We start from the raw sequence: 15,719 nt of genomic DNA, 5'->3' as shown, positions 1-15,719 counted from the left end.
TATTCATTCATTCTATATCACACAGTTAAAAATAACAAATTCATTATTACAAACTTTGTTATATATATTCGGTAACAGTTCTTATTAAATGAAATAAAGGGTTAACTGATATTGAAGGCTGCAGTAAACAGAGCAAGTTCTTGGAGTAGACGTTCATAAACTGCAGTTAACAAAGTAGTCTTGGAAAATAGCCACTACTTATCACTGTGTAATAGCAGCACAGTGGATCTATTTACTGTTTGGGATCTCGCCGGGCACTTAAGACCTGGATTGGCCACTATTGGAAACAGGGTATTGGGCTTGAAAAACCCTCAGTCTGACCTACTATGGCAATTTGTATGTTATGTAAGTATAAAAACCTTTTTTGTTTTTACTTAGATGTGAAGAAGAGTGTGAGAGAGAACACATGAGTCTGAGCATGTCTGTGAGCATGAGAGAGCGTGTGAGTCAATGAGCATTTGTGCACACCTTCCGCCTCTGACTAATTCTCAACAATCTCAAGGTGACTGAAATCAAAAATGCCTAGTTGTGGAGAGCAAAGATGTTTTAAATGATTAATTAGTTTTAATTATTGGGTGGCGTTTGATAAAAATATTTTATTGGTGTTTTTATTAGTATGGTTTTATTATTATGATGTTTTATATTTCTTGGTTTTGTTGTTTGAAATTTTTTGAGTAATGTTGATATTTCTGGTTTTTTTGTTATTGCACTACATACTGTGTCTAACTTGTTGTGATTTCCAGGTTAGAAATATGCAGACAAAAACTATTTATACTGTTTTGTAGGTTTTTCTGGTTGGCACCACAGTAGTGCATTTAAATATCTGATTTGGCCCTGGCTAGCTCAGGATGGGTTATTTCCTTACAGAGCTGCAGAGGAGCTTGTCCCTGACACAATTAGCTGCTTTTTTCTTGTAGTATGTATCTCAGCAGAATACAAGATAAAGGTTCCCAGGAATTGGGGGAGGGGGGGAGTAAGCAATAGATGTGGATTAGTTCTGTGAGAAAGCATTCTGTGTTACATACAGGCCGATACAGTGCGGTCCGCGGGAAAACGGACACTCTGTGTTCAGCGCCCGCTTTCCTTGCACGTTCCCAGCCACCTCAGCTGGGCGCGCGATACTATATGTAAGTGGGGGCCGCGCTAGGGGAAATAGCATGCCCCTAGCGCTCCTTAGCAGTGGGCGCCCAGGAGAGGTTGGCTGTCCGCAGGTTAGGAAAGCAGACGCTCAATTTTACGAGCGTCCGTTTTCCTTACCGGCACACAGCCATGGGTTAGGAAAATGGACGCTTGTAAAATCGAGCATCCGTTTTCCTGACTGACCCACCAACACATTAAAAAAAAAAATTTATTTTTTAATCTTTTTTTTTTTTTCTCGTAGAGATATTAAGTCAGAGGATATACAGAAAAGCAGTATTTTCTGCTTTCCTGTACACATTTCTGAGCATAAAATGTGTGGATCGGCCGCAGATTTTGTTTTTGGTATCCTGAGCAATGGCTTATAGACTTATCAACATGTATTTGCATGTGATGAGCGCTGTTAGTTTTTTTTTTGGGGGGGGAGGGGGTTGGACGCGCGTTTTGGACGCATTAAACCCCTTACTGTATAAGGGGAAGTGAACGCGTGTCCAACTGCGGGTAAAACTGCGCTCAGCTGAGTGCACTTTACAGTATCAGCCTGTCTGTGTGCTGGAGTTTCAATGGGAGGGGTGGGAGAGGGAAAAGGTACCCTCCCTTCTTCTCCCCCCAATCATTCAGAGGCTTCTAAACAATTTATATTGTTTAGAAAACTATGTACCGAACCATTATGGCACCTGTGCAAATTAATATATTTCAGCATCCTTATTTTATGTGCCCCATTGTAAACCGTTGTGACGGACCCTTCTTAACGACGGTATAGAAAAGATTTAAATAAAGAAACAAATAAATAAATAAACATAAGAAATGCAGCAGACTGCAAAAGACTCGGAGAAGAAGCTCTGCGGTGATGACAATTGTCGTTCTTATTTTTGATGTCATGAAAGTCACGTTAGCATTGCACATGTACATAATGTTTTTTACATTTTTTATCCAAGAGCTGCTAGTAATAATTAAGTGGTTCAATTAACAATACTTTTGCTTGTCAATTATCCTATAACCAGTGCCCCCTGGATTCCTGTGGCAGATTTTTCAAGATTCTGCAGCAATTATGTAGCAGATTTACATAATACTACATATTTGCATATTAAAATGTATGTCTGTATGGAGGAGAAGCAGCGGTCAGATAGCAGAGCTATTACTGCCACTGCTATGCCAAGTGAGAGAGAGCGCTGTGAAGCTGAAAGTCGGTTTCTGACAGCCATGGGGGACATTTTTAAAAATTTAAGTGACAGAAAGCAGTAGGGAGCCAGGAAGCAGTTTGGGGGAGGGGGTGTGGCTGAAAGCATTGCCAAAGATCAGCAGCCTGGACCATAGCTTCCCCACCTGACTTGGCTCCCTGGTCCTCTGCAGGAAGAGGCAGATTTTATGGCCTTTCCCATGGCTGTGGAACCACGAGAGACCAGGACCCATGCCTATAGCTTGCACAATTATAACTATTAAACAGCTAAGCTAGACTAGAAAGTCATAAAAAATACAGTATAGTATGCTAATTTACCAGAACAAGGTAAACAGTTTCACCAAGTGTAGCAATTTCACTTTATTGGTTTTGCTAAAAAGAAAACTGCTTAGATAACTATAAGGAAGCCCTATTGAGATCTTCTTGAATTCATGCTGTTTTTGTTTTTTTTAGTTTTTGACTTGTACACATAACATAAGAACATGACATACTGTGTCAGACGAAAGGTCCATCAAACTCAGTATACTGTTTCCAACAGTGGTCAATCCAGGACACAAGTACCTTGCAAAATTCCAGGGGATAGATAGATGCTGCTTATCCCAGGGATAAGCAATGGATTTCCACAAGTCCACCTTAATAATAGTTTATGGACTTTTCCTCTAGGAACTTGTCTAAACTTTAAAAAAAAACAATTACACTAATAGCTTTCCTCACATCCTCTGGCAACAAATTCTAAAGCTTAATTATGCGTTGAGCAAAAAAATGTTTTCTCTTTTGAGTTTTAAATGTATTATCTAGTAACTTCATTGTGTTTCCCCTGGTCTTTGTACTTTTTCGAAAGAGTAAACAACCAATTAATATTTACTCATTCTGTTCCACTCATTATTTTATAGACTTCTATCAAATCCCCTTTCTTCATACATAGGGGATTGTTCCATCCCCTTTATCATTTTGGTTGCCCTTCTCTGTACCTTTTCTAATTCTGCAATATCTTTCTTGAGATGTGGTGACCAGAGCTGCACACAATACTCAAGATGCGGTCGCACCATGGAGTGATACAGAAGCATTATGATGTTCTCTGTTTTATTCTCCTTTCCTTTCCCAATAGTTCCTAGCATTCTATTTGCTTTCTTGGCTGCTGCTGCACTTTGAGCAGAAGATTTCAACGTATTATCAATGATAGTTGCTTTTGTGGACACTGAGAATTTTATAATGACAGTCTATGGAATACACTGAAGAAAGGGCATTTATGCTTCAGAATACTTTGTTCTGATGCTTATTTCATAGGAAAAAGAATAAACACTTCAGCAATACATTTGCATATATTTGAATAGGAGAGTTTTAAGAATAACCTCAAGTACAGCTCATTATTAATTTCTTTCAGCTAGTATGCTTTTCAGTTTTATCTTTTATAATTGCATTCGAGGCTTGGGAAAAGTTTAGCTTAAAAATGTCTGAGATTTAAATTAAAAAAGAAACAACATCTATAGCCTGTTAAAGAAAGCAATTCCTCATTTTTGAGGACAGTTTTTAAATGGAATCTTTGTATAATTAGGAGCGCAAACGAGCCTTGGAAGCAGAGCGTCAGGCCCGTGTTGAAGAGTTGTTGATGAAGAGGAAAGAACAAGAAGCTCGCATTGAGCAGCAGCGACAGGAGAAAGAGAAAGCACGGGAAGATGCTGCACGGGAACGGGCAAGGTGCGTGATATTCTTCACTTTTTAATTTTCTTGCTTTACTTGGGTCTTGATGGGGTTTGAAACTACTGCTGGTCTGGATTTGCAAATTATAATATACAGTTTGTCTGTACTCTGCCTTGGGCAATTTTTCTTTAATTGGAAAGGCTGTTGATAAAAATTAGAGTTTCATACTATAAATGTCACATCATGTATGCCATAAGCTTTTATTAACTGCTAGGGGATACTCCTTATAATCTAACAGGGAACATATTTAAAACCAATTGGAGAAAGTATTTTTTCACTCAACGCGCAATCAAGCTGTGGAATTTGTTGTCTGAGGATGTGATTAAGGCAACTAGCGTAACTGGGTTTAAAAAGTTTGCATAAGTTCATAGAAGAAAAGTCCATAAATAGTTAACTAATTGGCTTAGAGAGGCCCACCACTAGACATAGGGAGTGAGCGGCAAGAAATTGAATCTACTTTTAGGGATTAGCCACTATTGGAGGCAGGATGATGGGCTCAATAGACCTTTGGTCTGATGCAAGATGTGACATCTTAAGATATGCAGATTATCTTCTTTAAGGTTATTTGATCCTGTTTCTTTTAGGTAAGTACAGCAAGTTAGGTGACCTGATCAAGGTCACACAATGTGGTTTTGATTAAGAGCTGAAATTAAATATCTATATTTCACAACCTTTTTGCTCTGATTTCTACAGTACTACGTGCTTTCCACTAAGATTATTGCATAAAAATTTTAATGTTTTCTTCGGTGTTTACTGAAGAGGATGTTGGGGAGGTACCCGTACCGGAGAAGGTTTTCAGTTGGACTGAACCAAATCACGGTGAACCTAGAAGATGTGGTAGGCCTGATTGACAAACTGAAGAATAATAAATCACCTGGACTGGATGGTATTCACTCCAGGGTTCTGAAGGAACTAAAAAATGAAATTTCAGACCTATTAGTAAAAATTTGCACCTATCATTAAAATTATCTATTATACCTGAAGACTGGAGGGAGGCTAATATAACCCAATATTTAGAAAAGGGCTCCAGGGGCGATCCGGGAAACTACAGACTGGTTAGCCTGACTTCAGTGCCAGGAAAAATAGTGGAAAGTGTTCTAAACATCAGAATCACAGAACATATAGAAAGACATGGTTTAATGGAACAAAGGCAGCATGGCTTTACCCAAGGCAAGTCTTGCCTCACAAATCTGCTTCACTTTTTTGAAGGAGTTAATAAACATGTAGATAAAGGTGAACCGGTAGATGGTAGTGTATTTGGATTTTCAGAAGGCTTTTGACAAAGTTCCTCATGAGAGGCTTCTAGGAAAAGTAAACATTCACGGGATAGGTGGCGATGTCCTTTCGTGGATTACAAACTGGCTAAAAGACAGAAAACAGAGAGTAGGATTAAATGGACAATTTTCTCAGTGGAAGGGAGTGGGCAGTGGAGTGCCTCGGGGATCTGTATTGGGACCCATACATTTCAATATATTTATAAATGATCTGGAAACAAATACGACGAATGAGGTAATCAAATTTGCAGATGATACAAAATTGTTCAGAGTAGTTAAATCACAAGCAGATTGTGATAAATTGCAGGAAGATCTTGTGATACTGGAAAATCGGGCATCGAAATGGCAGATGAAATTTAATGTGGATAAGTGCAAGGTGATGCATGTAGGGAAAAATAATCCATGCTATAGTTACACAATGTTAGGTTCCATATTAGGAGCTACCACCCAAGAAAGAGATCTAGGCGTTATAATGGATAACGCATTGAAATCATTAGTCCACTGTGCTGCAGCAGTTAAAGCAAACAATGTTGGGCATTATTAGAAAGGGAATGGTGAATAAAACAGAAAATGTCATAATGCCTCTGTATTGCTCCATGGTGAGATCACACCTTGAATACTGTGTACAATTCTGGTCGCCGCATCTCAAAAAAGATTAGTTGCGATGGAGAAGGGCAACCAAAATGATAAAGGGAATGGAACAGCTCCCCTATGAGGAAAGACTAAAGAGGTTAGGACTTTTCAGCTTGGAGAGGAGACGGCTGAAGGGGGGATATGATAGAGGTGTTCAAAATCATGAGAGGTCTAGAACGGGTAAATGTGAATCGGTTATTTACTCTTTCGGAAAGTAGAAAGACTAGGGGGCACTCCATGAAGTTAGCATGGGGCACATTTAAAACTAATCAGAGAAAGTTCTTTTCTTTTTCACTCAACACACAATTAAACTCTGGAATTTGTTGCCAGAGGATGTGGTTAGTGCAGTTAGTATAGCTGTGTTTAAAAAAGGATTGGATAAGTTCTTGGAGGAGAATTCCATTACCTGCTATTAATTAAGTTGGCTTAGAAAATAGCCACTGCTATTACTAGCAAACAGTAACATGGAATAGATTTAGTTTTTGGGTACTTGCCAGGTTCTTATAGCCTGGATTGGCCACTGTTGGCATGTTCTTATGTTCTTAAATTACCAGTAGTTACTATATACATGCAGAACCATAATTGAATTTCCCTGAACATTATGAAGGATGTCATTTCATAGTTAGGGCAATGAGCTATTAAGAATACTCTGGTTACATGTAAGTTTAAACCCTGCTTGTGCAAAATTGGTAACCAGGATTTCTACCAGTAGTTGTGTGTAGGAATTTGAAGAAGTATAATTGTGTTGGGTTACATTTTCAATAGAATAGCTAATTGCAAAAGTACCCTTGTACTTTTTCAGCCCACACAAACCTAGCTGATTTTCAAATGCCAGGTTCTTGCATTCATTATGTTTGAATCTGGGCTTATGTGGCTATAGGTATGGCATAAGATATGCACATCAGTGGCGTGCATGGTTTCCAACCATGTTCTTAAAACCACCCACCGAACATCTTTCTTCCACATGGCTAAAAGTCAATATTTTGTGAAAATACGCTCATGATTTCAGGCAATTGAAATCCACCTAAATGGATTCAGCAAATCGACCCACATCACTCCCTTTTCTACACATGTGAACATTGCCTAAATCTTTGAGAATTTACTTCCAAAGTGTTTTGGTACACTGCTTGGATGGAAGGTGTTGTATGAAGTAAATTATTTCAGCTTGGGGCCTGAAAACTGATCAATTCTTCCCTGCCCCTCTTCCAGTTCCACACAGTGCTACAGAGAGGGCTAATAGTCTCCTTTAAAACTATTGGACAAGATCACTAGGGGGAGCCCCAAGAGCTCTGACTACCACATCTCAGCGACAGAAGATGATTCTTCCATTGTGTCCCAGGACCATGAAGTTGCTGCTGTAGTATTCCTGGATGTCCTCATAGGAGAGAACATTGACTTTATAGTATTCTTAGTCGAGCGGAAATAGAAAGCCAAGGAAGAAGATGCTTTATATAAGTAATTCAGGGTACTACAAGAAAACAACCAGAAAGTCTTTACTTTTAAGACCCTTTCTTTTTTTCAAATGATTTTTGTTCATTTGCTGAATTGGTAAACTATTCCATAAACATTGAATTCCATCCATAAAACAATGTGGTGCACAATAAATCAGTTTTGTTCAGCCATCATAAACCATTGTGTTATCCTACTGGGGCAGACTGTTGTATAGCATTATGATATTTCAATTTGTTTTTCAAAGAGTAGTGTCAGCATCTACGGAACAATACAGCTGCCATTTTCTGCTTAATTCAAAGTGTATATATATATTTATAAAGAGAATTTTCAGTAGCCCATGTTATAGCAAAGTAATCTGATTCTGTTAGCTACTCTGAGGAGGGCAGTTTTCAACTAGGGCAGTCTAGCTAGGTAATTACTTAGTTATCCAACTGGCCTGGATTTATCAAAATGCGGTAAATACCGCATGCGATAGCAAAAGGGGCGTGTTTTATGCTAATATCACATTTATCGCAATTTGCGCTAATTACCTGTGCGAAGAGCTAAGTTAGCGCAAATTGCGATACCCTTTTTAGATTCAGCGATAGGTGCCGATCTGTTGTATTTCCTGCATTCAACCACTGGGGGACCATTGTTAATGGTGAGAGAGAGAGAGAAAATAGGAGGAGTTAGGGGCGGAGAGTGGGCTGGGTTAGCCTGTCTGCAAAGAGCTATCACACAGCCGTAATGCCGATTTTAACTACACCTCTTTGAATTGCATTAGACTGTGCGATAGCTGCCTTGACCGTGCGGTAAGGTTTCATAGTCCTTTGCGATGTCTCCCGTAAGGCCTATTTCAGGTGAATTGAAGGGTTCAGAGCCTGGTGGGAGAGAGAGAGATAGAGAGACTGGCCATAATGTCATGGCTCATAGGTAGGTATTTGTATCCCTATGGTAGGCCCACCTAGTAACTTGAGGTGGGGATTAGGTAAGAGTGTAGGGGGTTAGGGACCACTTTGACATTGTACATGACACCTACGAACAGAACACTGGTCTCATGAAGATTTTATGACCTTTTGGAGTGAGGAAACTCACTCCAAGATGAGATTTGGGCAAGGTTCTCTCAACCTAGCTTGATGGACTCTCTACCTGGGTAACATCAAGCTAGGTAGAGTTGCTAGCAGGAGACTAGTTTACTGGTTGGCTGGGATTTGTAAGAGGATTTTTTTTTTTGATTGGTTGAGGGGCTTTGACAGACAGAAGGAGGGAGGATTCTTCATGAGGTAGGGTAGCTTCATCCTATGGGTGGAAGATTATGTGGGACAGGGGTGTAAGTGACTGTCAGAGAGATTTCGCATATATTTGGCCATATTTCCTCCACAAATAGGAGACGACAGGTGCTGCGTGGGGAGGCTTAATACATGAAGAAATTTTCACAACCAGGTAGCATGGATTGTATATAGGAAGATAATAGCTTTTGAGTATTTTATCCTTTTATTTACATTATTTGCACATATGGCCATGTTAAATGTTAATGTAATTGCGATCAAACAATTTAGTGCAGATTTCTCCCTTTCTCCCACAGTAAATTGATAGTGTATGTTGCATTTGTTAGTGCACACGCTAATAGCATCCCTCAGTACACAGGCCCTTAAGAATAAAGCACACAGTAGCATTATGTCATCATCAATGATGTCAGATGTTAAGAAGCCAAAGAGAAACAAAGCAGTAGGAGAGAAAAGAGAGAGGGTAGGAGACTGGAAATGGGATGAGATGGAAACTTGAAGGAATTGCTGGTGATGGATTTTGAAAAAGAAAGCGATAGAGAAGATAAATAGAAGCTACTGGAAGAGAGAGTTAAGTAGAGGTCATTTTTCTAAAATAAAAGGTCAGGGCCAGAGGAGGCCTTTATCTTTCACTTTTTACCAATGGGGAAAAGGAAGCAAATTCAGAAAGATTTCAGGTCAGCAACAGAAGGTTCCAGATCGATGATCTGGCAGAAAATCACCATTGAATATAATTAGAAATTAAAAATGAAGAAAGGAACAGGAAAGTTGGAGGAGAGAGAAAGGAGGAAGAATTTTCCTGTTTTTAAGTTACATTAATATTTAATGGAAATAAATGATATATATACAAAACAATAGGATAGTATTCTTTTTTGGTTTTGAGTAACTGACTTTCAAGGATGGCTGCAGAGTTCATTTTGTTTTAGAAGGTTTGTTCATTTAATTGTTACTTTGCTCATGTCATCTTGGTTGTGTCATGATATTAATGATTTGGGATTTGAAAAAGATACGAGCTCTGTGGTCTTAAAGAGATTTAGCTGAGAACTTCCCACCCTTTTCTATAAATTGTAGTTTAAAAGCTTACAGGGCCATTCATCATTTTGTGATAGGCCATTATCACATGCCGAAACGCACGTGATAACCGCCTATTGCAAATTACATATGCAAATTACAAACGTATTATTAAACAGGGAGGAGTTTGGGTGGGATTTAGGGAGATTAGGGGCTGCCAGCACTGTGTGCAATAGTTTATCGCACACTAGCAAGGGAAATTTTGCGGGAAATAACTACACCTTTTCCCGGTGTGATAGGGGCGACAATGACTAGCAAGGCCGATATCGACGTGTATGATAACACAATGCCACATGCGTTACCGTACGCTGCGATACGTCCGGCTGCTCATTTGCCTCACCATGCCCCTTTTTCTACCGTGGACGAATATTTCGTTATAAAGCCTGAGAGAGAGAGTCATTGCTAGAAGCTTTTTAGTCTTCTCATTCATGGTGTAAAGAGAAATACAAGTGGTACTGCTGTCCCAATCTAGCAAGTTACCATTACAATACACTAAACAAAATAGATTCTTGAAACTGTCTGCTTTCCGAAGTTTACTATATGTAACCCCTATTCAGGGTGTTGATTGAACTTGGCAGGGGCCACACTCATTCCCAGGGCTAAGTCCCAATTATACAGTCACTAGTCCTTTTTCACTGGGACATGGATTATTTTCTAATGGGAAAAGGCTGATCTTCAAAACCCAAGATATATAGATGGGATTCCTTCCCTTTGTGTTATTGATGTCTCCCAGGTGTAGGTGCACTGAATGGTTGGTTCTTCCAAATTGAAATTTACTTTGATTTGTTAAAAAAACAAAAAAAAACCCAACAAAAAAAACATCTGTATGCATCAACAAAGCTGTTTGCATTTCCATCCATGTCCAGACGGGTCTATTTCTGTGTATTTCTCTTCTTTCTCTCTCTGTGTAAGTGTCCCTCAACACTGGCTCCTGAGATTTGCTTATCCTTCAGGGAGTGGAAGGATAAGTGTCCCAGGTGAATGGGGGATATCATACGTGTAGAGGGATCGCTTCCCCAACAGTACCTGTTCCAGATCTTAAGAAAAACACAGATCTTGTTCTTTGTCCCCGGGGGGGGGGGGGGGCTTCAGGTGTCTCCATTCTTCTTGCTCCTGCTTCCCTTTCCAAGCTGCTGCATTGCACCTCTTTGGGTGAAAGTGCCCTTGGATGGGAAAACAGATGTTCACCTTTCCCAACCTTTGTGTAAGGAAGGATGGCTGCAAACATCCTCCCAAATCTTCCCAGGGGAAAACAACTCTTCATGTGGCGAGTTACCATTGACCCCTTCACTGATGGTGAGAGGGTCACAGCAGCTCTTCTCTACCTTGTCCTCTCACAGCAAGGCCTGTCCATCCACTAGCCAGGACCAGGGATTCACAAAAAGAGAAAAAACAGAACTTATTTCACAAAACAGTTCACTTTGTCCATTATCTGAAGCAGACCTTTCCTGGCAGGGAATGCATCGGGCAGGGGAAACTTCTTTTTCTCAAAAGAGTTGGGCTATGAGGCCCAGACAAAAGACAGGAGAAAAAAAATCATCTCCTTCTCTTACGAACTCCAACCAAAAATGCCACACTATTCTCTATTATCACTCCCCCCCCCCCCCCCCCCCACATACACACACACACACACATTCTCCCATCCATACAGGAGCTTACCACTCCAGCTAACCTCAGGGATGGTTTGGCCTTCTAACTTTTTAACTCCAGGGCTTGGACTAGGCCCATCCAGTGGAGACCTGGAGGGTCTGGAAACTTGTATTTGTAATTTTAACTTTGGTTGTTTGAAAAACCGTTTTTGCCAATTTTTGTTCAGTTTTTGCTATTGCTGCTGTTTGTTTCCTGTTTAATTACAATGCATTTCCTTTTATTGTAGAGACCGAGAAGAGAGAATGGCAGCTCTTACTGCAGCTCAACAAGAAGCCATGGAGGAATTGCAGAAAAAGATTCAGCTCAAAGTATGTGCCAAAGTGTTTATCTTATAGAAAGTGTTTTTTAAACATAGATAAAATCTACAGAATTAGAATGGTTGTACATACTAAACATGAAGTTAAAAATGTTAGGAAAAGATTCAACTGAACAAATGTACAGGAAGGTTTGTCCAGTGGGGAATGTACATTAATACAGATACCTGCAGGCTGATACAGTATGGAGCGCTTGGCCAAGTGCACCGTTAGTATCTGTTTGGCTGTGTGTTTTCGATGCTCCCCTATAAGGGGTTTTGGACGCGCAGCCAACCCCACAAAAACTAATAGCGCTCATCACATGCAAATGCATGTTGAAGAACCTATTAGTTAGTCGCCCAGGCATTAAATTCTGAGCAACCCAGAAAAGTGTACAGAAAAGCAGAAAATACTGCTTTTCTGTACACCCTCCGACTTAATATCCTAGCAATATTAAGTCGGAAGAACAAAAAATGTAAAAAAAATCTGCCCGCTGGTCAGCGGGTTAGAAAAATGGACGCTCAATTTTACTGGCGTTCATTTTCTTAACCCGTGGCTGTCAGCGGGTTCGAAAACCGACGCCAGTAAAATTGAGAGTTGGCTGTCGGACCTGCTGACAGCCACCTCTGCCGCTAATAGGGAGCCGCTAAGGACGCGCTATTGTCCCTAGCACCTCCTTATTAGCATGACTCCTAATTTAAATACAGAATTACGCGCCCAGGAGAGGTACCTGGGTGTGTGTCTGAAGAGCGGGCGCTCTTACTGTATCGGCCTATTGGTCTGCATTGATGCTTAATCATATCAGATCAAATGCGAAATAACAGAGCAAACTTATTTTGTTTTATATTACAACCCCAACATAAGATTAGTAATAAGTGCTGCCTTTACAGTTCAGCACATCCTCCCTCCCACCTGTTCCCTACCCAGGGATGATTCAAACCAATTGGGCATGTTAGTAAATGCAACAACAATCTTTGATGTTTTAGCTGATACAGATTTCATGAAATCATTTCCCTTAATGCTCCCAGATCCACTTACCCATTACTGACATTGAGGATACATTGTCTGAGGAAGTCAGTTTTTGCACAGACCCAAACAAAATTTTGAGATTACCACCACTGCCCTGAGTTTGTGCTGTAAAAAATGATTTGTTTGCTTTTTCAGTTAGTGCTTTATAATTGATCAGGTTGGATCTGTAAATATTCAATAACTCAGGGCAGCATGCTCTACATCAAACTCGTTTATACTTTCACAATATCTGTTGACCTTTCCTTTCCATGTATGAGTGTTAGAGTGATGCCTTTGGACAGCTCTGAGTGGAGCAATCTAGTCAAGAATGCTAAATATTCTTGACTGCATTTTCAAAGCAGTTCTTCCCACTGATCAGCTTATCATACAGCAATGAACCAAACGAGGTCAGTATCGATGTGTCCTCTTTTCAGAAAAGCTAGCAGTTCAATGATGCGCTCACAAGCTGGTTGGTAATGGGATAATAAAAGCTAATCAAAGTATGATTAGACCATGGTATTTCTTTCACCTTGAAATTCATATTAAATGATCTAGTTACTGAAGATTTGGTAAAAACCAGTCTAGAGTATTACCAAGTTTGTGTGTTGGACCATTAACAGACTGTTCTCATCCTAAATTGTGAATGCTAAATTTATCTGCCAAGCCTTTAACCAATCTTCAAGCTTTTTTTAGGCCACTCTGAATTCTGTCTATTCCCTCAGGCATGTCCACTCTGTGGCATATTTTTGTACTTTCTGAAAAAAGACAAACTTCTTCTTCTAACCGTTCCGCAATATTGATCAGAAAGATGTCGAAAAAACCAGCCCCAGGACTAATCCATGAGGCACCCCACTAACCACCTCCCTGTCCTCTGAGTGAATTCCATTTACCCAAACCTTCTGTCATCTATCACTCAGCCAGTTTCTAATCTAGTCCACCATCTTGGAACCCATCCCCAGCTTATTCATTAGCCTCATGTATGGGACAGTATCAAAAGCTGTGTTGAAATCCAAATAAACCACATCCAGTGCTCACTCTTGATCTAATTTTCTGGTCACCCAACTGAAAAAATCAATTAGATTTGTCTGACATAATTTGCTTTTTGTAAAACCACGCTGCCTGAAATGTTGCATCCCACTGGAGTGTGGGTAGTTCATTATGTATTTCTTCAGCAGCGTCTCCATTCATTTTACCATTACTGAGGTAAGGCTTACTGTTCTGTGGCTTCCAACTTCTTCACTGTTACCACTTTTGTAAAGAGGGCACTGCAACTGCTGCCCTCCAATCCCAAACTTAATTTGTGCCTATAAATTACAGAATCAGATGTAAAATCTTGTGTTTAGTTTTCAAACCATTGTCCCTAGCTGAACCACAGTATTTTCTCCGTCATTTATGCCCTTATCAGCCAGCTTATATTCTACGTTCTATTCATCAAGACTTACTTATTGTCACCTTTCTTTCTATGATTAGGCTAGAGGAGTGGTTCTCAAACTTTTCCTCATCGTGACACACCTGGCAGTGCTCATGTGTGTGAAACACTGCTCACTATAATCCAAGTCTGATCTAAAAAAAATTCTAAGTATTACTTTTGTTGTTAAGAATGACACAAGGGACAGATAAACAGTTTTCTCTCTGAGCAGAAATTACATAATTTTTGTTGAAACTGTTATAATGTGCCTAAGGATCAGGAAATTCCTGCTTCCAGTGATGGGTGGGTTATACAGGAAACTCTGCAAAAAAGTAAAAGCCCATATGGTATTAAACCTGTTATAACATGTACTCGGTCGCATACACATTCTGTCTCTTACACATGCTCAGTCACACAGATGCTCTTGCTCTTATTTAAAATAAACATGCTATTTCTTATATGCATATACATGCTTTTTCTTATACACATGCTCAATCACACTCGCATATGTGCCATCTTATACACATGCTCAGTTACACTCACACATGCTCTCTCTTAGACACATGCTCAGTCACATTCACACACACATTCCCAGAGCACTCACCTACTCCCCACTCCCAAAGCACAAGTTCCAGCAGCTGCTGCTGCTGCCTCCTATCACTGCTCTGCCTCTTTCTCCTGACCTCCGCCTGCTGCTTTGGCAGTGCTGCTCCTTTTCCTCCTTCTGGCCGGCACTGCTCTTCCTGCTGCCAAATCAGACTTCGTACAGGCTGGGGCTGAAATTTCTCCTCTTCCTTCTAGTTTTGATAGTAGTATGATTTCTCCTTCCTGCATGCGTGGACCCACCCCACACGACTTCTACGCGGGCAGGAAGAAGGCAAGGCTATGTTTCTGCCCCCTAGTGCTTCTGCCAGCTTTTCTGTAGCATTCTGCCCAGGTTTGAAAATGCTAAAAGCCCGGATGTAGGGAGAGCTCTCTGCATCCCAACTGGACAGAGGAGGAGGAGGGGGAAGAGCAGCAGGGGAGCAGGGAGTGCAGTATCTCCTAGTGGAGGATGGCAACATGCTGATTGAGAACTGCTGGGCTAGAGCACATTCACCTCACTGCTTTTAGTTATATAGTTCCTTCCATATGGAACAGTATTCCTGTGTATGTCTCCAGGCTGAGAACCAAAGAATCAATCGGGGAAAACTCAAAAGGGAGGGTGAAGAGAACCAGCCTTTCTCAGGGAGACTGTTTTTTCCACCGATAGCCTTGGTATGCTTATCTCATACAGTATTTGGCAAAAGAATCAAGAACTCTGGTTCAAAACCCAGACCTCTTGACTCAGGAGGAGGATGCCATCTTCATCTTCTCCATCTCTATCTGACAGCTTGAATGTTGAACACAAAATTTTAAAAGACTTAGCTCTTCCAAGGTTAATTCAGGAAATAATTATAGTGGTAAGGAAGATTTCAACTGTTATGACCCGGAAGGTGGACCCTTGATCCGAGGTAGTAACACCTAAGTTCCTACCATCGGAAGGCGAGGCAAAACTCAAGATCTTGTGAAGTTAGAGGGAAATCTGGATGCAGGTGCCTCCTGCAGGTCATGTGTCCAGATAGCTGGCGCCTCCAGCAGGTCGTATGGTCCAGATGGCTGGCGCCT

The 15,719-nt window shown here is 40.5% G+C and overlaps 1 protein-coding gene across 4 annotated transcripts in view; it reads left to right on the top strand.

Moving 5' to 3' along the window:
- SCAPER (S-phase cyclin A associated protein in the ER) overlaps positions 1-15,719 on the top strand; it is a 440,399-nt gene that overhangs the window by 122,599 nt on the left and 302,081 nt on the right. For all 4 annotated transcript variants that reach the window (XM_029575230.1, XM_029575228.1, XM_029575229.1 and 1 more), the window contains 2 exons: positions 3,873-4,015; positions 11,590-11,671. In XM_029575230.1, coding sequence (XP_029431090.1) covers positions 3,873-4,015; positions 11,590-11,671 — 225 coding nt within the window. The remainder of the gene's footprint in view (positions 1-3,872; positions 4,016-11,589; positions 11,672-15,719) is intronic.

This window comes from Rhinatrema bivittatum, chromosome 13, assembly GCF_901001135.1.
Source record: "Rhinatrema bivittatum chromosome 13, aRhiBiv1.1, whole genome shotgun sequence".
NCBI classification, from domain to species: domain Eukaryota; kingdom Metazoa; phylum Chordata; class Amphibia; order Gymnophiona; family Rhinatrematidae; genus Rhinatrema; species Rhinatrema bivittatum.
The sequence above is the reverse complement of the archived record's forward strand: the minus strand, read 5'-3'. Positions and strand labels throughout refer to the sequence as shown.